The following is a 22467-nucleotide window of genomic DNA, read 5'->3' on the forward strand; positions in this document are numbered from 1 at the left end:
AATCTTGAATGTGATCCCTTTATAAAATAATTTACACACTAGTGTATGGGCTTATAATTGCCAGGTGGAGAATATAATCTCTTTTTCCATTTTGTGGACAAGAAAAATGTAAACAAGCAGGACAAGGCTAAGCAGAATTGACCCTCTAGATAACTACAAACATTGTAGAAAATATAGCAGTATATAGCATATAAAGGCACAATGAATAAGGCCTTATACAGTTTGGGAAACTCAGGGTAAATGTACCCCCTACTGTAAATTATAAGGATATTAAAAGTCAGCAAGAAGTTCTGAGACCATATAAAGGCACAAGGCTGCAGGCTAAGTTATACAGGGAACTCTGAGTATCACTCATGTAATATAAGGGATAATGTACCCCCTGCTGTAAATTATAACTGAGTTCTGTGACATATAAAGGCACAAGGGTGCAAGCTATGTTATTGAGGAATCTCTGAGTATCACTTATGTATTAAAGTGAGTAAGTACACTAATTAAAGCCTGTGAGATTTTTTTCAATTGTAATAGGGCACTCAAGATCTTCCATCAAATCTGGAGTTAGCTTAGGTAATTAACTTTTAACCAAACATTCATCTATCTATGGGTCTGTCTTAGAAGCATAAGATGAACATAATGTTTTATAATATTTAAAAATCCCTCCTCAATCTTGTCTGGGTCGCTTACCGCTGACCCTGCTCTATGAACTACGCTGGAGATAATAGTAACTTCCCAACCTTTTCACCAGATTTAAAACCTTGCTGAGAGGAATTAAGAAGTGCTTTCTTAGCGATTATAGATTTTGTAACTTCTAGATCCCTCTTTCATCATATTGAACATTTTAACTTAGTAAATCTTGTGATTTCAAATTTACCACCTCCCTCTTACCTGTCTTTTTAGCTGAGATTATAGCACTTTTATTTTTCTAGGTTCCTCTCATCTAAAAGCCATACAGGGCTTAGCCTCCACATTTTCCCTGATGACTTGCAAAGTAGCAGGGGCACATGGTCTAAAAACATTCTAGGCAACTGTGGAAATTAGTAGAAAATTGACTAGTGTCCAAATTCCTCCATCTCCATTTCCCAGTCATGTCCATATTTTCTACCCATACATACAGTGCCATTTGTGAGGAGGCCAGAGGTCACTCTAGGGTTACCACCTATTTGGTTTTGACCTGAATAGGTCAGTTTTTCTTAGGGCTGAACAACAATCTGGCCATTAACTACCTTTGATGCTGCAACCCTGCACCACACAAGGCACAAACATGCCCCCAAATTACATAACTCATCCCTCATATTTCACTGCTCTGCCCCAATACAATCATCCTGTCCCTTTGTTTGGTTTTTGCAGAGCTCAAAGTTGGCAACCCTAGGTCATCCTATCTTCCAAACAATACACAATTAAAGTCTCATAACATATATAGAGGTGTAAACCCCTCTTCCTTCCACACACCTAACCAATTATAGAGTGAACAAGTGCTTAGTGCAATAAATAGCTTTTTAAATCATAAATATATTACTGGCATAGAACTTTGTTATAAATAAAGTTATCCACGTGCTTATGTCTCTGATTGATTGCTTATGAGAACATTTAAGGTGCTAAGTGCTATTTCAATGTATAAAGCAAATCATTAATTGGATTAATCAACCACGGATCAACCACCATTCAGTTAATACATTTTAAGTGCTAGTGCCACAAACGAATTACAATCACAGATTGCCAATGTGCAAAAAAAGTAGGTTAGAATTGGTTTTATAAAAAACAGCCCAGGCTGTCTGGTGTAGGAAGTGAATTAATTAACCATTTATAATATACCGACCAAAACCAGCATTTGAGAAATAAAAGGAAATGGAAAATACGGCAAACTGCTAGCATTTTAGCAATTGGATTGGATTCCAAAAATTACTTTTAATAATCTTTTCTAACATTCTACCTTTTTGACCGCATTTGTATTTCCTCAATCTCTTTTACTATAAGGCTCTGTGGGATTTGTGGTTTTATAGGGAAGTTCAGCTCTCCTTCAAATATAGTAAGGTAGACTTGAGACCACAGTCCCGAGTGTCCTACTTTCTCCCCGTGTGGAGTCCCAGGGCCTAGAAAATACAACCAGGCAGTAGATTCTCAGGACTTCTCCACCTCTTAACTATTTTCCATTTCCTTGCTTTTATTTCTCAAATGCTGGTTTTGGTCGGTATATTATAAATGGTTACGGTAATTAATTCACTTCCTACACCAGACAGCCTGGGCTGTTTTTTATAAAACCAATTCTAACCTACTTTTTTTGCACATTGGCAATCTGTGATTGCAATGAGTTTGTGGCACTATCACTTTAAATGTATTAATTGAATGGTGGTTGATCTGTAGTCGATTAATCCAATTAATGATTTGCTTTGTACATTGAAATAGCACTTCGCACCTTAAATGTTCTCATAAGCAATCAATCAGAGACATAAGCACGTAGATAACTTTATTTATAATAAAGTTCTATGCCAGTAATATATTTATGATTTAAAAATCTATTTATTGCACTAAGCACTTGTTCAGTCTATAATTGGTTAGATGTGTGGAAGGAAGAGGGGTTTACTTCTTTTTTCTTGTTGTAAGCTTAACTTGTAACTTGTAATTTATACCTCCCTCCCTCCAGGAAGTTGAATTTAGTTGATTAGCAAGGTTCCTACAATCCAAACCTTTCTTAATTAATATATAGAGGTGTGCTACAAGAAGCTGTTCCTTAAATAAAAGGGAGACATGGCACATATAAAAAGGCTAGCCAGTTTTTATATCTACAGCAGATATCTGTATAAGTTATAAATACATTCTGGGGAGCAGTTTTTCATGCTTTTATAATTCTACTGCAGTGTGTTCTGAACTGGCCATACACTCAGTCATATCAGATTGTGCCCCTTTGCCATTAGGCCTCAGCAGCCTGATTCTGATTAAATGCAATATAGAAAATGTGAGTCTCTCCCTACTAATAGGAAATTATAAAATACTAATAAGGTTGTACCTTCTATTCTTAAAACTCAGCAGAACAAGCTTAGGTCCATCATCTAGCACATATTTTTATTATAATGTTATAAAGTTATGACAAGGATATTTAAACATTAGCGAATGTCGGCACAATGTTAAAATAATTTATTTCCAATCTCGAAGTACAGATATATATTGTATATTATTCAAGCCGAACACTGCAGATCACTCAATATTTGGAATAGGCATGTGCTGCTTTCCGTCTCCATTCTGCAGTGCTGGTGTGGAAACCAACACTGAATCGTCTCCACTAATGGATAAGACAACTGTTATTTGATAGACATTACAACTTCCTACATTTGTACAATGCAAATTGTGAAATACATTTTACCTGGTATTATTTCGACAACACCAACAAGTTCTGTTAAATAAAAACACAATCTAATTAGGCACTGCCCCCGGAATGAAATTATCAGGAAAAAGGGTAGAAAGTAAAGGCACAGGGGGCACTTTGATTGGCTGAGTATGACTACAAAAAGGGCATTTATATATTATATATTATATATTATATTATAATAGAGAATATATTGTATACATACAATATTGTATACATACTTTATATATTGTATACAGTATCATTGATAATTTAATTTTGAACAAACATTTGAAAATATCTATAACAAAAAAATATACAAAATTCTTTTTTTCTGTTGTGCAGAAATGTCTGTTGCTGAAGGGAAGGGGAGACATCCCTCTCCTACCTGATTACATTACATAGATGTTTAGGAGAGGGGAGTGAGTGAGGAACGTGCCTAGGGCAGCACCCAGTATTAATACAGCTCTGCATTTCAATTATATTTGGATTGAATGTTTAACTTGGCTTGAATATGAGTGCATGATGGGTAAGAAAAGTCTCATGGCTTATTCCATTGCAGCCAATAGGTGCTGACTTTATATTACCTTTATATTACAGCAGAGATATACTCTTTCTACTGTCAGAACCTAGGCAACTTCACAGTCTTAATCATTTAAAAATAACACCTATGCGTCAGTTATACACACATCAAATGTGTGATGGGAGGAAATAAAAATGTGCTGGCAGGAAATAAAATAGGTATCCTTACATCCAAAATGTCTATTTCTGCATCATTTAAGTCCAAGTTCATCAGCTTCGGCAGTGGGAAACCATTTCCTACAACGACTAAAATAAGAAAAATATGAACGTGTTAAAAAGCGAAAAATATAAAAAAAAGTACACATATTTTAATAGTCAAACAAAAAAGATTCTTTATATTGGGATGGTGAATGTGGATTGACTTTCATGTAAAATTAAAAATAGTATTTCCTTATACATATCTGCTACATTTCCTAAAATATATAATCACAGTGTGCCTTAGTGACATTATTGCATTGGGGTTTGCCACCCTTAATGTGTTAAGGCCCCCAAACATGGAGAGATTAAGTTGGCAGCTTATTGGGTAGTGTAGGGTGCTCTTTGACGGGCTTCCCCTGATATTTGGCTGAAAGTTGGGCAGATGTTAAAAATACTGTCAGATCAAGGACTACATCAACAAACCGCCCTTATTGTTCTCGCTGTGATCCGATCCTTGGCTCTAGGGCAGGGTACCCCAACCTTTTTTTACCACATTCAAATGTTAAAAAAAAGTTGGAGAGCAACACAAGTGTGAAAAAAGGAGCTGGGAGTGCCAATTATGGGCTGTAATTGACTTTTGGTGGCCACTATGTGGACTGGCAGCCTACAGGAGGCTCTGTTTGGCAGAACACATGGTTTTTATGCAACCAAAACTTGCCTTCAAACCTGGAATTAAAAGACCAGTAACATAAATGTTTTTAAAAATAATTTGTTTGTACGTAACAAATAAAAACCACCAAGACACTTTTAACTTTAAAATATAAAGCTTTATTAAAAAATAACTTACCGATTCTCCGCTTGCACTCCTCTTCAGAAACGGCGACAGGGCGACGATCCATTGTGCAGCGCTCGATTTTTTTTCCCTGCCTTCTATAGGAGATAGCCCGGGAGTAGCAATCGAGCGACGCACTATGGATCATCGTCCTGTCGACATTTCTGAAGCTTGCGCTCTTCTTCAGAAACGGCGACAGGGCGACAATCCATCATGTGGAGCTCGATTTCTCCTCCCTGCCTTCTATAGGAAATAGCCAGGGAGGAGCAATCGAATGCCGCACGATTGATCGTCGACATGTCACCGTTTCTAAAGAGGAGAATCGGTAAGTTATTTCTTAATAAATACTTTGCAAATTTAAAGTTTTAAAGTGTCTTGGTGGTTTGGTACAAGCACATTTTCTTTAAAGAAAATTCTGTTACTGGTACTTTAAAAAATAAACACCTGCTTTAAGGCCATTGTAATTAACATCCAAGGGTTTGGTGTGTCACATATTGCTCGCGAGCCATTGGTTGGGGATCACTGCTCTAGGGGAAAGATCTGCTGGTTTGGTGACGAGAGGATCTTTCCCCTAGAGCAGTGATCCCCAACCAATGGCTTGCGAGCAATATGTGACACACCACATTTTACAAAATAACACCCATTCATATAGCCTTTTAATCTAAAATCTGAGCGATGGAAAATGGAAGTAAGGGTGTTTGTGAACAGTGCTGGATTATTTTGTGGTCTACTGGTCACCAGCTCAGGTTCTCTATTTGCCCAATATCATCATTTAAGTCTTACAGACTGTAGAACCTATGGTGCTGACATGCAAATACCACAATTACAATACCATATATTTTATGTTTTTCAACATTAACAAAACATTTCCATAAGGAAATATGTGGTGACAGACATTGTGGCCTTATCTTTTGTTGTATTATAATCTGAAGACTTTATGGGATGTATTAAGATTGTTTGGGACCTGGGGTTTTCCAGATAAGGGATCTTTCTGTCTGTTAAACATTTTTTAAACATGAAATAGTCAATAGGTTTGTTTGGCCATCAAAATTGGTTTATGAACATGCATTCACTATTTTGCATAGAGACAACAGTAAATATGTCTGAAACTGAGATAAAAAACAAGACTCCAAAAATAACTCAATGAAACCACAATAAATTAAACTCTTGCTAATGATGTGATAAAGACATTCTTACGGTTTAATGCAGGCAAAAAGGCGAAGCTGACCATGTTACTGACGAGGCCCTCTAAGGGAGAAACCTGTCATAAAACAGAGGGATCAAGAGAGGGTCCAGATTAATTACATTTTATACATGATTAATCTATGGAATGTGGTACTGTATATTAATATAAATTATTTACTGAAAACACATAGGGGCTCATTTATTAAACCTCGATTTTTTTTCTTGGATTTTTCGTGGAAAAATAAAAACTCGAATTTTTAGAGATTTATTATACCCCAAAGCTGCTAAAAATCCAAATCCGAAAATAATCAAACCTGTCGAGGCCATGTAGAAGTTTATGGCAGATGTCTCTGAAGATGTTTATTGACATTGTGATCTGCTCTTGATAATTCGTCTGGGTGTTCATCTGATAATGTCGAGTTTTCGCAGCGACAATTCGATAAAGTCGATTTATCACAGTGACGATTCGACAAAATCAAATTTCACTCCAACTTTTCCGGGAAAAATTATTGATAAATTACTTCAATTTGTGGAAGGAAGTTCGGTCGACTTTTTTAAGAAAAAAATGAGATTAATTTGAGTTTTAGTAAATAACCCCTGAATTATTTTTTACTAAATGATGGTGAACTGAAAAATGGCTCCAGCCACAACACTTATAGTTGTGTAGTTTTTCATTTGTCTGTTTAAAATGACATTGATGACATTTACCTCAAAGCGGCCAACTGTGGATGATACCAATGAAAGATGAACGCTAAAAAACAAGTAAAACCTCTCTTAAGGGATATAAAAACATAAATTGTACATCCAAAACTGATGAAAACAAAGTGGAAATTCAGGAAGACGTCAGAGAATTTTTATTTACTATGACTAGTAGTGATGGGCGAATTGTGTTTCTTTGGACGCCGGTGCATTTTCGCCAGCGAATTTGCGGGGGCATAAAAAAAAAACAGACGCCGGCATGAAAAAAACAGAAGCCAGCGTCAAAAAACTAGACGTTTCGTGAATTTTTCGCCATTTCGCAAATTTTTGGGCGAAGTGAAACACCCCAAATTCGCCCATCACTAATGACTAGCGGTACATAGAGGTTAAAAAAATATACGTTTGTCAAATTCAACTTTTTTGTCCAAGTGAAACCTGCCAGGTAGTATTGATCATCTCCACTTAAAGCTGCAACAGAATGGCACCAGAATTGGATTTGAAATATCTTCTACAAATGGCACCTGAGTTTAACAAATTGACCAGGAAATAAAACTCGTCGACTCTTTTCTATTTGCGTCAAACAATGTATTTCATGCAAAAATACTCATCCATCAATATGAAAAGGTGAGAGATTCGAGTAACAATATAAGGGCATTAGTAGCACAAAAAAAAAAAAATAATCAATGCACATTTTTTCATAAAAACTGTTAGTAAAGATTTTACCTGTCTACAGACAATGATATCTTCAGATTGTCCCCCGATACAGAGAACTGGGCATTCAAATGCACTTCCTGTATTGAAAAAAGACCCGCTGATATAAAAATCGGAATACTTTATGAATGATGGTAAAGGGTAATAAATGTACTAAACTTACAGCCCCAAGAACACAGAGAGAATGCCAGTCAGAATCAGAATTAGCAGCAAATATTTCTGCGTTAACAAACAATGTCACTTTTCCTTGATTCATCTGCAGTGAGACCACAGGAGCGCCAGGGACAGTTATCTTGATGATCAGAGGTCTTTCCTCATTATACATTGCGGCCACCTGTGTTAAAAGGAATTTCATGATTTTGATCTCTAAGTATCTTTTTAGGTACATAGTCAAAGATAACCAGAATATCATTTTGTTGTCTACTGAGAAGCCCTCTGTATAATAAAATACTTCTTATCTGGAAGCCTGTATATATTACAGCTGGGGAAGGGAGTGGTTTGTTTATATAGAGGGCTTCTTAAAGGGATGCTGATTTTTTTTGTGAACTAGAAGTACCCTCGAGCGCTTACAGTAACAGCTTTTGGAAGGACCATGAAATGTTGAATTCTGAGACAGAAGTAGTCACAAAACCACAGAGAGCATATTTAAAAATGCTGCCCCAATTAATAATTGACTAGCACAATTATAATAGGCAATTGTAGAGATGGACATATCAGCACTTACTCCAAATAAAGTATATTAGAGGGGTGGTTCTTCTTTGAGCTATGTTGAGTTGAGAATGTTATAGAAAGACAAATTCTAAGCAACTTTTCAGTTGGTCTTCATTATTTATTTTTTATTGTTTTTTTTTAATCATTTGCTTTCTTCAGCCTATTTCCAGCTTTCAAATTGGGGTCACTGACCCCACCTAACAAACAAATACTCTTTAAGGCTACAAATGTATATGAATTATTGCTACTTTTTCTTACTCATCTTTTTATCTTTTTAGGCCCACTCGTATTCATATTCCAGTTTCTTATTCAAATCAATGCATGGTTGTAAGGGTAATCTGGACCCTAGTCACTACACTACAAACTGGTGAACTGCTCAATAAAAAGCGAAATAACTTCGAAACCGCAAATAAAAATAAATGAAAAACAATTGCAAATCGTCTCAGAATATCACTCTGTAATCAAACTAAAAGTTAACTCATAGGTGAACGACCCCAATAATAGTCTTTATTGATTCCACCTTAAAAACAGGCAATAGGATCAAAACCTGATGCATTTGGGGCACTTACTCCCTTAATCAAGGCAGTTATAGAAATGGACCTTACAAGACACTGATTATTTTACTTGACAAAGATTATTTATTTAGAGGTCATAACATTTTTCCTAACCTGCACTTTAGAACCTCTAATTGAACTGTTATTAATAACTGCATATAAAACACACCATTCATTATTGAAAGAAAAGCATAAGTTCTTACCTTAGGTATTATACCTCCCAGGATTGATGTTGTAAGTGGTGGAATTCCAGGTACCTAAAGGATCATTTCAGAAAGTATAGAAAAATCACCCTACATTCTCTGTATTGGTGTGTTGCCCTTAAATGTACATATACTCACATCTCCATTTCCTATTTCAATATCCATTAGACCCTCTTTTTGGAGAGCAGTTAAGACACTGGCGAGGAAATGAGTGGAGAGGCCAAGCTGTGATTCAGTAGCTTCCGTCATGGGGGGTAAGGCCATTGGTGCTGAGTGGCCTGTAGGATAATCAATGAGGCCCCCGCCAAGCTGGTGTACCAATGTCTAGAATTAGAAATACAGTTTGTTAATGCATCCGATCACTGAGAAAGAAAATGTCACCTGTTACAGAATTGAACTTACATTTAAATCCAACTGAATGAACTCCCCAGTCACTATGGGAAGACTCGAGACTGTATATTGGATGCTGCCAATTATACCAAGGGGAACTATGGCTGTGTAGATATAAAGGCAAAAAGTTTACAAAAAACCAAAAACCGATGGTCAGCAAGTTCGGACCCGATCAAACTGCAAACCCCTTCACTATAGAACTTCTTTCTAGCAGACTTACAGTTGACAGTGAGGAGAAGCCCATTCACAAGGTCTAGAACGACATTTAGAACTGGACACAGCTGCAGAGTACAGAATAGTCAAGTGTTACAGTCAATACATGTATAGATACTGTTAACTTATTACTTTACTGAACTGCTGATATTGGTATGGTCTAAAAATGTGTTGTAGACTCAATACTACGGCAAATAATAATTAAAACATTTCCAGTACAGACTCATCCTAAAGACAACAGAGCTCAATGCCAGGCTGTAGTGCCAAAGACCAGCATAATGCTTATATAGACCGGGGTATGGATGACTATATGGCAGAGCGATTATCCTCCATTGCTCACCAACCTGAGCAAAGGACTGGATTCTAATGTCAATACTTTAGCCAGAAATGTGCATGGTCAGTGTAAATATCTCTCAAATAATTTAATATTAGAGTCCTTAAAGCAACAAAAGGACCATTTATTATGCAAAAGATGGGCCAAACAGGGATAGAAGACCCAGTCTTGCAACAGATAACCTATGGTCCTTTTCTGAACTCCAGCTCCTTACTTCAACAACAACTAACAAGCCATAGGATGGGTAATTATAAATAATTACTGCTGCCATTTTGATGCTGCCCTGTGGGTCCTATTATACATGATCCCACTTTATACGAATAGAGAAAGACACAGAAAAAGACAGAAAAAGAAAATCAGTTTAAAGGGCAGATCTATTAACGGTCAGTTGTTTTTTTTTTCCATTTTTTTTTCGAGGGTATTTTTCAGTTTCATACTAATTTTCTGGTTAAAAAAAAAGCTCAAATTTGAAAATACAGCATCTAAGGTCATGTAAAAGTCAATGGCAGAGGTCCCTTGAACCATTTGAAGATGTTAATAGCCTTCATAATGTTGGAGTTTTTTCGGTGGGTTTCGCTCGAAAACTTGATCAATTCAAGTATTCACGTTTCTCAACCCTACTACACGGATTTGAATTTTTTACATTCACATTTTTTCTTAAATTAGAAACGATTTGAGTTGTGAGTTCATTTGATGTCTAAAAAGCTCTAAAATTCGACCTTTGATAAATAACCCCCTTAGTGTGAGTTCTTTTTTGGACAAGAAGCACATAGACATAGGTCATCCTTGAATAACAGCTGTAACTGTTGCAGTGATAATATCTGATCATCACGTTTGGAGCCAGGATTAGTGATGAGCGAATTTATTCGACAGGCGCGAATCTCCGAGCCTTTTGGCACCGGCGACGCAGGTCCATTGACTTTAATGCAGTTGGACAAAATTGGGATCTGCGTCAAAATTCGTAAAATTTTTCAGCAAATCGAAACGGGACAAATTTGCCTATCACTAGCCAGGATTTCATTTTATTGTTTTTTTGGTCTACTGAGGCAAAAGTGTGGGTGAGGTTTTGTATTTCTTTGTTTTGCCTTCTTTCATTTTAAAAGTATAGTTATTTAGTGATGAGTTACATTTCTGGATCCTACTTACCAATCCAGGTAAGATATGTCGAAGCAAGTTGGCAACCAGGCCATCCAATATTCCTGATAGCAATCTGCATCAATTGGAAGATATTTATATTTTTAATTCTAAACTTGCACTGCACACATCATTTATAATATAACAATAATATGGAAGTAAAAGCGTCTGCCACACAATAACTGATTTTTGCCTTATGAAAGAAAATGTAATTCTAAGCAACTTTCCAATATAAACATTTTAATGGTTTAAAAGGGATTTGTAAACGTAATTGCAATTTGCTTATCCCTTTCTGTTATCTGGGTTACACTGTTGTAGTTTGGTCTCCTCCAGATCTTTTAGTGAACTTTAATCGGCTGGCTGGCAACATTTTTTTAGGAGTCAAAGAGAAAGCAGCCAGAGAACCCTTTGCATTTAATCATTTATTATTCAGTAGACTTGATATTCTTTAACTTACCCCCTTAACAGTCTCACATTTATTCCTCCCAGAAGCATCTCGCAGTCATCGATCACAAGTCTTGGCACCCCTGATGCCTCTTGGGTAAGCCTGGCCCTAGCTGTGATGTTTACTTCCACCGAAATATCAAGGAACCCTAAAAGGCTTAAAAGAATTGCAAATTCAATAGATAATTACAGCAAGTGAAATACAGTCCTTAAGGGGCCTACTCACCATCAGTCAAATTTTTATTTTTTCACCAATACCCAAGGATCCCACAGTGGGTACAGCAGATTTGTGTCAATAAATGTCATGAAATGACGCAATGGTGACTCAAAATGTTAGCTTCAACTTTTATCTGATTTGCTGCCACATGCAGGTGCAATTGCATTTTTTTTGAAGCATCAGCACAATGTGCAATCGTGGCAGTTAGTGATGGGCGAATTTGTCACGTTTCAATTCGCCTTAAAATTTCCTGTAAAATTCGCAAAAGGGGCGAAAAATTCATGAAACACAAATTTTGACTCCGGTGTCAATCCACAGGTGTCAAAATTTACGAATTTTTGCTTCAAATTTATTAGGAGGCAGTAAAACGCTTCGCCATGAATTTTCGACTGGCGAATACATTTACCCAACACTGGTGGCAGTTGCAACTCCTATGGTCTTATACTGTGGATACCTGTGGGCAGATTTATAAAAATGTGAGTTTAGAGCTTAATAAATAAAAATTAACACAGGTTCTATTCATTCCTAGAAGACTTTTAGAATTGTATTCTTCGTTGGATGAAAGTTAGCTCACCATTTGGTAAATGCGATTCTAAAAATCCCTAAGGAATGCATAGAAAGTGGGTGAGTTTTTATTAAGCTCTAAATTCACATTTTGATAGGTCTGCCCCCTAGTTGTCTATAAATGTTTTGTTTTTTTCTGCTTTCCCCCTGCCCATTGCTGGACACTTGCAAAACAATCCAGAAGCGGAGCTGGGTGCAGGGGAGTGCTACTCTAAGATCTGTCAGCAGAGTAGGGGGGCATCACTTCTTGTTTGTCTAGTATGATGGCACATACAAAAACAGCACCGTACATGTCTCTAAATCTTTGATTTTTAGTAGACCTTATTAAGCTACACATTGCCACACGTAGGGGCTGATTTATTATATGATATAAGTGCGGCAAAAAAACTCAACCATGTTTTTTTGCCTTGACCTTAGTTTTTTCCCCTCTATCTCTTGCTCTTTTTCTGTAGATCGTTTTTAGCCCGATTTCTAAATTGTGCTTCTCAGCAGTTTTATGATTTCTTAAGAAAAAAAGCAGAAAACAAAAACAAATTGAAAATGAATAAAACAGGCCTAAATGTTGTTCTTCCTAGCTACAAGATGTTGGTAATTTTACCTGTTACCCTCAAGTGCCACCTTCGTGTAGACATTCAGATGAACACCAATTCCTGGAAGAAGCTTCAGAGAGACTTTTGGAAGAGTCAGATCTACAATTCGAAGGCTGAAATGTTACAGAATAAATATCAGTTAGCACCAAAAATATGTGGTTTAAAGTAACTGGGGGAGTTATAAAATATCTTACAGCACTTTTACAGGAGCTATAACACTTTTCCTTATGCATAATATCTCAATTTTGAAATATGTGTATATTAATTAAAAAGTTCTTTGGTAGTTGGCCATTATATCTGATATCTGTATACACAGTACTCTATACTGCCCTATTGTACTAACACACTGCTAACCTTAACATTAGAGTGGCATGAAATAAGTTATGCAGCCTTCCATTGTAAAAGTAAAAAAGATATACATGTGCTTTGTGAAATAAAATAGCCTTTGTCATAACCCATGCTTGTCGGTACAGTACTAACTTCAGATCATAGGTATGAGAAAATAAGCAGGGAGTTCACAACATTCAGCATCTTTTAAACTCAGATTGTAGGCTGATTTGGAGGTAACGAGTCTTTAAATCTGAGATGCGAAGTATAGTCTTTGGTTTTGCCCCTGAAAATGCCATGTTGTGTGTGTGTTTTTTTTATTTCACTGATCTTATGGGCAGAAATCACTGCTTAGTTAAAGGCACACTGCATCTTTAAAGGTTATTCCAAATGTATAAATACCATATGTTACTCAATTTATTTGCATTTTACTGGTCACTGGTTTATTGTGGCAATAAATGTATAACTAAAGAAAAGTGACCATATCTGCCTTTATCTGATATCTCATGATTGTGAGATAGCAAACGGTAACAATACATGTATCCTTTTGCTTCTTGAAACACATTATATGTACATAAATACTTCTTTGTAAGGTTTTCTTTTAATTTTGTATACATGTGTTTTTGGAAATGAAGGACAAGGATAATATTTTATTATACATACCCTGTGATTACTTGCACTGTGTTAAGAAGGCCTCCATCACCAAGTATTCCAAGCAGGCCACCTCCTCCAAGTAAGTTGCCCAGTAATCCTCCATTTGCAGAATGACCTCCACCCCCAAGGAGGCCTCCAAGAAGTCCACCAAGCAGTCCACCACCTCCTGCTCCACCACCATTTCCAGCAAGACCCACATTTGAATCAATAGCTGTGCTACTAGGAACATTTGCCCCACCACCTCCACCTCCAAGTAGGCCTCCAAGAAGTCCTCCACTTCCAAGAAGTCCACCAAGAAGTCCAGAACCTCCTCCACCACCAAGGAGCCCACCAAGCAAACCTCCTAAAAGACCTCCTCCTTTGCCATCACCTAAAATACCACCAAGAAGTCCCCCGCCTCCACCAAGCAAGCCCCCAAGCAAGCCCCCAAGGAGGCCACCCCCTCCAGCTGGTTGTCCGCTGTTCTGTGTATTGCTTCCTTTCATTTGGTCAGAGACAGCTGGAATATTTACAAATAACATTTTTAATAAAGAGCCTGTTAAGAATAAAACCGTTTAAGAATATTTTATTATTTGATTTAATTGCCATCAATTAGATATTGTGGGAAATGGCTGTAGAATTGTGAAGAATGAGGTTTCAAATGGTGCTAAGGCAAAGTAGAAGCAATTGCCTTTCAGCTGCTGTTGATTCCAACATAATTATACTTACTTTTTCCTTTCATCTGAATGATAATTATTTATTACCTGTGCCTATAACATAGCAATAGCTCATCCTAACATCTTCTGTTCAGCTATTTACTAATGTTCTAGTACAGAACAGAGAATCAGCTGGGAGTTTTTAATATAGCGCTCACAAATAATATTATGCACTTACTGACCACTACATCTTTGGTTAGCACTTCTTAATAAATTAATGTCAAAATATCTTGTATCTCTTGCTTAAAGGAGAACTAAAGCTTAACTAAAGAAGTAGGCTAGAAATGTTGTACATTATGTTTTGGGCTTGCAGGGAAGATCTGGGCCTCCAAAAGTGCCTTAGTAGCTCCCCATCTTCTTTTCTGCTGATTCACTGCACATGCTCTGTGCTGTTGTCACTTACTGAGCTGAGGGACCCACTCCCAATATACAGTACACATGGAATATAAATGTCAAAATATAAGGCTGATATATTTAATATAAGTAATTAATACAGATAATTACTACATGGCAGCACAGAAACCAGTGCAATCAACTGATTAATAATCAGCCCTGTAGCATCAGCTTATATTACAGGCCATTCTCATTTTCTGCTGGATAATTTGCGACAACCCCCAAGCTTAGCTTCTCAACAGCTGCTCAGAGTCCACTGAACATGTGAGCGTTGCAGACACTTTCCATGATGGTGACCCCCTGTGACAAGTTTGAATCATTGCTGCTATTGAGAAGCAGAACCTTTAGGCTGGTGCAATAAATTCAGTACATAAAATATGACAATTTTAGCCACATTCATTTTTAGGGTTGAGTTATCCTTTAACCGAGTCTTACCATAAATTGCTTTCAAGCCTTACCATTATCAAATGCTTTTTTGGATAGCCGAAGAACTGCGCCATGCTTTCCAGGGACCCCAAGGCAATTAACAAATTGAGACTGTACCAGCAGTATGCACACAAAGAAAACTCTGCACAGCTTGAACATCTCTGGACCAAGTACCTATTCAGAACATCACAATCAAGACACTTGTATAGCAACAGCGGAAATGTATGGGGGTCATCAACAAACCCTGAAATGCATAGGTACTTCTATTTAGAAAGCTGCGACCCGATCAGACCCATGTCATTTCTGCACAAGTCTAAATTGTGTAAATATCTGAACGGCCCATAAAAAAGTTTGTATATACTGAAAATTAGATTAAAAATCATACGTCTCGTACTTCCTATTCAGAAGGAAGTTGCCTTCTTTATATTACTTTTTTTATTACTATTCTAAAACACAGAAAGACTCATTAAAGGTCATAGTCTACTGGCAACCAACACTAAAAATAATACACCATAGGTGGTGGAAAATTAAAACAATCTGCATATGATCTTTACTTTTATTGGTTTTGTTTTTTGTTATTTAATGCTATGTTCTGCAGTTATCCAATTTGTAATTTAAAATTCTTTTCACTAGGGTCCTACCTATCCTAAAAACCAGGTAGTTATTTGAATGTCACTGCCACAATTATATTTGCTGTTTAGGATTAGAAGGAATTAGAAAAAAATTTGGATCAACTGCAGATTGTTTGGTCCTTGGTTTTATTTTCTACCTCAAAGTAGGCAGCTCAAATCTAATTGCTGGTTGGTATTAATTGGCATTAGCATTTTGACAAGTCGTTATGCTCTTATTTTATTTAGGCCTCACCTTTATCTATCACATGAAAAATGGAAATGGTAAACAATGAGTAGGCTGTGTTGACCATATATTTCTGTTCTTCGTAAAGAGATACATAAACAAGGGGCTAGATATCATCCCAGCCCACCATTGGCTTTCGTTCTCACCTTGATTGAGTCCAAATATCAAATTATGATGATCTTGTGCATATTTTCTTCTCTGGTGTGGCTGCTGGTTGAGGTAGGAGATTCTTATATGGTGATTGAGACTAATGAAAATAATCCTTTCTATTTGATCAACAGAAAATTAAAACCAACTGTTTCTCGAGTTATCAAAAGTAAACACCCTGTAATTAGTCATGGTGTGTTACAAAACTGGAGGCAAACAGTTAGCCCTTTATTTTTAATATATAAGATAATCCATTGGTAATACGAGCATATCTTTGGTTGGAGCCCTGTTCCATAATTGCACGTGCCTCAAGCCTTAATCATGTACAATCAAGTTATCCATAACCCCATCCTTTCATGTTTGGAGCAGTGGCTTGATTCCTACCCCCTGTGCCCTGAGGATGACCCGTCTACAATGCCAAAACATGGCTTGAAGGCCTGATACTGAAAACTATACCCCTATTGAAAGGTTTTAAAAATGCTTCCTGTAGCTGTTGCCAAGGTCTTACATGGCTTTGGAGAAATGATAGATCACTCCTCCCATACAGAACTGCTCTAACTTAGAAACTTATACTGAAATTTACAGAGGTATTGCTGTGATGTGCCAGGATTGGATAATATGCTGTTTCAGGGTTCCAAGAGGTGGTCTTTAAAAGGGAACTGTGGCACTACGAGAGATTTTTTCCATGCATGTGAACTTTTTTGTTTATGCAGACTCCTTGCATTTGAGAGCTTTGAAGCTATATGGTATGACATAGTGTATAGCAAGGGCCATTATCTAGGGCTAAGCAAAAAAGGAAATACTGTCAGAGGCCTGGTATTAGTGGATGGCCTCGATGGAGATGCTAGCCAGTTCACAAATAACAAAAGGGACAGGGCTTGCAGGGATGGGTGGGGCTAAGGCAGATTGTGGCTATTATTAACATATAATTAGGTGTGGCTAGGGCAAGTCAGGGGCATGTTTAAGCCTGCTATATAGGTAAGCATTTTATATGTAAAAACCCTGAATTTCAGAAAAGCAGATTTCAGAACATAGATTGGGGCATTATGTTTTCTGCAAAAAACACAGAACAGCAATAGGTGTCATTTAAAATGATACTAAATTATTCTCAATTTATTCCCTTAAGAAGTAAATGTAGAAGCTCTAAGAACCATCCTATGTGGCTTAATATAGAAGTAACGTAGTTAATATGAATGTAGAGAAAGGCATTTAAAAACTACAAGTCTGTTGGGATAGAAGCTGCATTTAATGAATATAAACACTATAATAAATGTTGTAAAACAGCAATCTGGTAGGCAAAGATTGGAAATGAGGAGCGCATTACATCAGAGGCTAAGAGTAACCCCAAATATGTTTTTTAAGTATATTAATAGTAAAAAGATGTGAGTTGAGAGTGTGGCTCCTTTAAATAATGGTCCCAGTATGTGTAAAGGTGGCCATAGACGTAACAATTACGATCTTTCTTGGAAAATATCTTTCCAAGAAAGATCGTTCGTTCCCAGACCCACCTCATAGCTGTACTGTTGACTAAGCTCTATCTAGTCAGTGGCTGATATGATATGATCAAGATATGATACAGAAAATTTTACTTAAAAAAATACACCTTTGGGTATTAAGAGAGCTTAGTTCGGTTTTAGATCAGCCTCTTTTTCTGATTTTCTCAGACTCACTTTCATCTGGTATGGTACCTATGGATTGGACAAGAGCTGATGCCATTCCTATATGTAAAAAGGGATTATGATCTCAGCCTGACAATTATAGGCCAGTAAATTTGACGTCCATGGTGGTCAAATTATTTTGAAGGCTTGTTAAGCAATCATGAATGGCATGAGCAGTAATCAGCATGGCTTTATGAAGGATAGGTCATGTCAGACAAATCTGATTGCTTTTTATGATGAGGTAAGTAAGATGCTGAACAGAGGAGAAGCAGTAGATGTGATCTATTTGTATTTTGCCAAAAAATTTGATACAGTGCTCCACAAACGACTGATTTCTAAACTGAGGGCTGTTGGGCTTAATGAAGTAGTTTGCACATGGATAGGAAACTGGCTACAGAATAGGGTACAGAGGGTGGTTCTTAATGGTACATTCTCTACTTGAAGCAAGGTTCTTAGTAGTGTCCCTGAGGGCTCTGTACTGGTTTTATTGAACTTGTTCATTAATGACTTATCAGTGTTTGCAGATGACATAAAACTTTCCAGCCCAATTAATTCAATTTAGGATGTGGCATCCTTGACAAACTGGCAATCTGGGCGGCTAAGTGGCAAATGAGATTCAATATTGATAAATGTAAAGTCATGCACCTGGGATGTAAAAATATGCAAGCCACCTATACCCTTAATGGGACTGCACTAGGAAAATCCATAATGGAAAATGACCTTGGAGTAATTGTAGATAATAAACTTGGCTGTAGCAAGCAATGCCAGTCAGCAGCTGCAGTGGCAAAAAACTGTATTAAAAGGGGCATAGATTTGCGGGAGGAGGGGTTTATTCTACCACTGTACAGAGCGCTGGTTAGGCCTCATCTAGAAGATGTTGTGCAGTTTTGGTCTCCAGAGCTCAAACGGGATATTATTGTATTAGAGAGGGTACAGAGAAGGGCAACTAAGCTGGTAAAAGGTATTGAAAATCTTAGCTATGTGGAAACACTGGCCAAGTTGGGATTGTTTATGCTGGAGAAGAGGCGCTTAAGGGGGGATATGAAAACTACTTTATGTATAAATACAGTATATAAGGGGATCATATAATAATGTCTCTAATGCTTTATTTACCAGTAGGTTTTTTACAGTGAGGAATGTGGAATTCTCTCCCTGAATCAGTGGTACAGGATGATACATTAAATAGCTTTAAGAAGGGGTTGGATGACATTTTAGCAAGTGAGGGAATACAGGGTTATGGACGATAGCTCATAGTACAAGTTGATTCAAGGACTAGTCCGATTGCGATCTTGGTATCAGGAAAGAATTTCTCCCCCTCTGAGGCAAATTGGAGAGGCTTCAGATGTTTGTTTTTTTTTTTTGCCTTCCTCTGGATCAACTAGCAGTTAGGCAGGTTAAAATAGAGTTAAAAGGTAGAACTTGAAGGACTTTTTTTTCAATGTAACTTACTATGTTACTATGTATTCTACTTTTTCTCTACTATTCTGTGCACCATGTGCAATTGTAACAGTCTATTGTTATAATTATAAGACACATGTATAGGAGCCCTGAGGGCCTCAACCCATTGACTGTCCATTATATAGTTTAGATCCTTATCCCATAGCTCCCTGCTCTGGATTGGAGTGTTTTCATTTAATGCTGTCTGTATCTATGTATTCTACTTAATCGGCATCCAGTGGCACAGGCAGGCAGTGACCTAATAATTCAGGTCCCCTGGGGGAGAAGACCATGCTAAATTATATGTGATGGTACCCTGTGGACAGCACAACTTGTATTATTCCCCTGTGGACAGCAAACACTATAGGAACCAGCTAAGCCAGAATTGTCGGGAGGACAAGATTGCACTGGAATTCAAAGACATTTTTCTTCACAGGTCTTAACAAATATAACAGATATATGTGACTCTTTTATTCTTGACAATACGGTCCCTTTAAGTCAGATGAACATTATTTTATCATTCCCTTAATCTAATAAGAGCTGAAGTATTGTTTTTATCTTTACTCCATTATACGATGTTGTTGGGCAATGGTTCTGTGTTTCAATCAATCTTTAGAAATTATAAGCCAATTGGTCATGGTTTAGATAATGGCAACCTTAGTTTAACCTGTAATATGCAAGCACAAATGCGTGTGTTGGAAACACAACACTGTTCGTACCCTCAGTCAGGAAGGTTGAAGATATTTAAGAAGGATGTACTCTTTCCTCTTAGGTTACAACATATATAACATGGAAGGGGGGTTCATTTCTCCTATTCATTCAGTAGATTGAGTCTACAGAAGGCTAACTATTACTATGTATATTTTGGAATATCAGATAATGTAATACCAGGTACAGTATTTTCTCCAATTCATATAAAGATGAGAAACAAATGTATGATAATGTGTAAGTGTATGATAAAATCAAAAACCTTGGTTGTTTTGGATTAATAAATCAGGACCAATTTATGAATACCTTAAGGGTCATTTACAATCACTTCCACGTATTTGGACTGAGCACAATTGTATCCCTCCTGCCCGTTTTGTATCACTGCAGTGGCATTAATCCCCTACTTTGAAAATGTTAGCCACAACAAATAAAAATAAACATGCAATAGCATGTATTTTAAAGCATTGGGAGCCATTAGGGCATAGCTGGGTAAAATGCCTTGTGTGTAAAAAACATGGTGATTTGTGTCTTAATTTGTACTTTTGTTATGCATATAAACATATTTGATGATGATGATAGAAGGGAGGTGGTCTGGAAAATTCACTGGTGGTATTGATCCCCAACACTGGATGGGAAGTGTGGAAATTCTTATGTGATGGTACAAGGGAGGCTACAAACCAGTCAAATATGGGCAGTGCTGGGTGTTTGCTGCAGTCATGTCAGTTGGTGAGTTTGAGGACATTTAATAATAGCTTTTGAGTTTTGGCACAAAATATATTTTAGTATATTCATGAGTGGGTACAAAATATCTGCTACTACTAGTGGGCACATTCACATACTGAGACACAGTGAATAAAGTGCAATTTTTGAGCACAATCACCATGTTTATTTCCAACAATTTATTGTTTTTTTATTCCGATTTCTAGTGCCATTTCAGGTGCAACACAGGACTGGGTGAGTGCAAAATGTACAAAAGTACCCATAGCATGCTATGATGCAAGTGTTTTTACATGCATGTCACTGCTGGGAAAAGCACATGTTGCCCACTACTCTTGCGGACATAAATGAGCCCTGGGATTCATATCACATATTAACTAACCACAGTCTTCCTGTACTAGCTCCTGGTCTTGTTACTATTTCTAAAATTCTCCCATGGAGGACTTTGCATTTTTCTTCTGCCATAATTCTCCAAAGTAATTTAGTAGTGTAATGGTCAAATCAGCCCTTTAGTTTACAAAAACCTTACGGGGGGGGGGACAAGTGGCTGATTTTCATAGGTCTTATCTGAGCAGTCACCTGGGCGCATGGTTGAAAAGTCACAATTGGGCTTTAGTTATAGGAGGAGGAGAAAATGGTGGGATTCTAAGCAAGTGGGCAGAGTGTGGCAGTTGGAGTGAATGGTGGGGGGTGAAGCAGGCAGGATGCCTGGTCAAGTAGTATTGCATTGAGCACAAATACTGCCAGTAACAAATTGGTCCCCTAGGCAGTAAAATCGTAGCTAGTCAAACTTCCAGCATATTTTAACATCTGTTTTTACCTAAAAATCTAATCTCTATAATGAATACGATAAAAAAAGATTAATTTCAATCCATACTGCAAACTGAAGTTATTTACACTGGACCGCTAATCACATTAAAGTCAATGGTAGTGCCATGGTTCACACAACGGCTATAAAAGCACACGACACCCAAGGAATCACTTGCTTATGTCATGTAGAGCACTGGAAACGAACACCCAACAGTAAAGTGCAATTGTAAGCATTTTAACAAATCACTGTAATTCTGGAGAAAGTGCTGCATTCTAGGAAAAGTGCTGCCCCGGTGCCCCTACCACCCCTGCTACAACTATAATATATTTACTTGAACATTACATGTATACAAATAAAACTACTGTATATACAATATAAAAAATATATATACAAAATATATTTAAAATATATACAAAAATTATAGAACATTTTATGTATAAAATTAATTAAAAAAACACACAGGTATATAGAAACACAATTTTTAAAAAGTATATACAAAATAAAATATCCATTTCATACATGATTTCTTTCTAAAAATTATATACAATAAAATAAAATAAAAAAATATTTTAAAGATATACAAAATACAAAATATAAATAATGTTATCCTCTTTGATGTTGGTAGTTGGAAGCATAGATGTTCGTTTTTTCTTGGGATGGGATGGATCCGGCTCGGAGAATTCCTGGCTGAAGGATCAAAAAAAAAAATACCAGATTCAATTCAGTGAGTAAAAGTTATCTCATGGTTTATCACTTGAAAACTCATGGATGAGATCCAATTCGAGGAGAAAAATGTTTTCT

The 22467-nt window shown here is 36.9% G+C and overlaps 1 protein-coding gene across 1 annotated transcript; it reads right to left on the reverse strand.

Moving 5' to 3' along the window:
- Nucleotides 1–3361: 3361 nt before the first annotated feature.
- On the reverse strand, nt 3362–15492 carry LOC121398190 (BPI fold-containing family B member 4-like). The gene is made up of 15 exons (XM_041577024.1): nt 15366–15492; nt 13829–14318; nt 12847–12951; nt 11481–11624; nt 11036–11099; nt 9563–9623; nt 9355–9446; nt 9091–9276; nt 8953–9006; nt 7648–7818; nt 7497–7564; nt 6783–6825; nt 6087–6150; nt 4089–4165; nt 3362–3385 (listed from the first exon to the last, which is right to left on the reverse strand). The coding sequence occupies exons 1-15, from the start codon at nt 15490–15492 to the stop codon at nt 3362–3364; spliced, it is 1770 nt and encodes a 589-aa protein (XP_041432958.1).
- Nucleotides 15493–22467: the final 6975 nt, after the last annotated feature.

Source organism: Xenopus laevis, chromosome 9_10L, assembly GCF_017654675.1.
Source record: "Xenopus laevis strain J_2021 chromosome 9_10L, Xenopus_laevis_v10.1, whole genome shotgun sequence".
NCBI lineage: Eukaryota > Metazoa > Chordata > Amphibia > Anura > Pipidae > Xenopus > Xenopus laevis.

Coding starts and splice junctions, on each gene's coding strand:
- LOC121398190 (XM_041577024.1), bottom strand. CDS start 15,492: ATGTTCAAGCTGTGCAGAGTTTTCTTTGTGTGCATACTGCTGGTACAG. Junction 9,007..9,090: donor TTGAAATAGGAAATGGAGAT/GTGAGTATATGT, acceptor ATGATCCTTTAG/GTACCTGGAATTCCACCACT. Junction 6,826..7,496: donor ATATCATTGTCTGTAGACAG/GTAAAATCTTTA, acceptor CTTGTTTTTTAG/CGTTCATCTTTCATTGGTAT.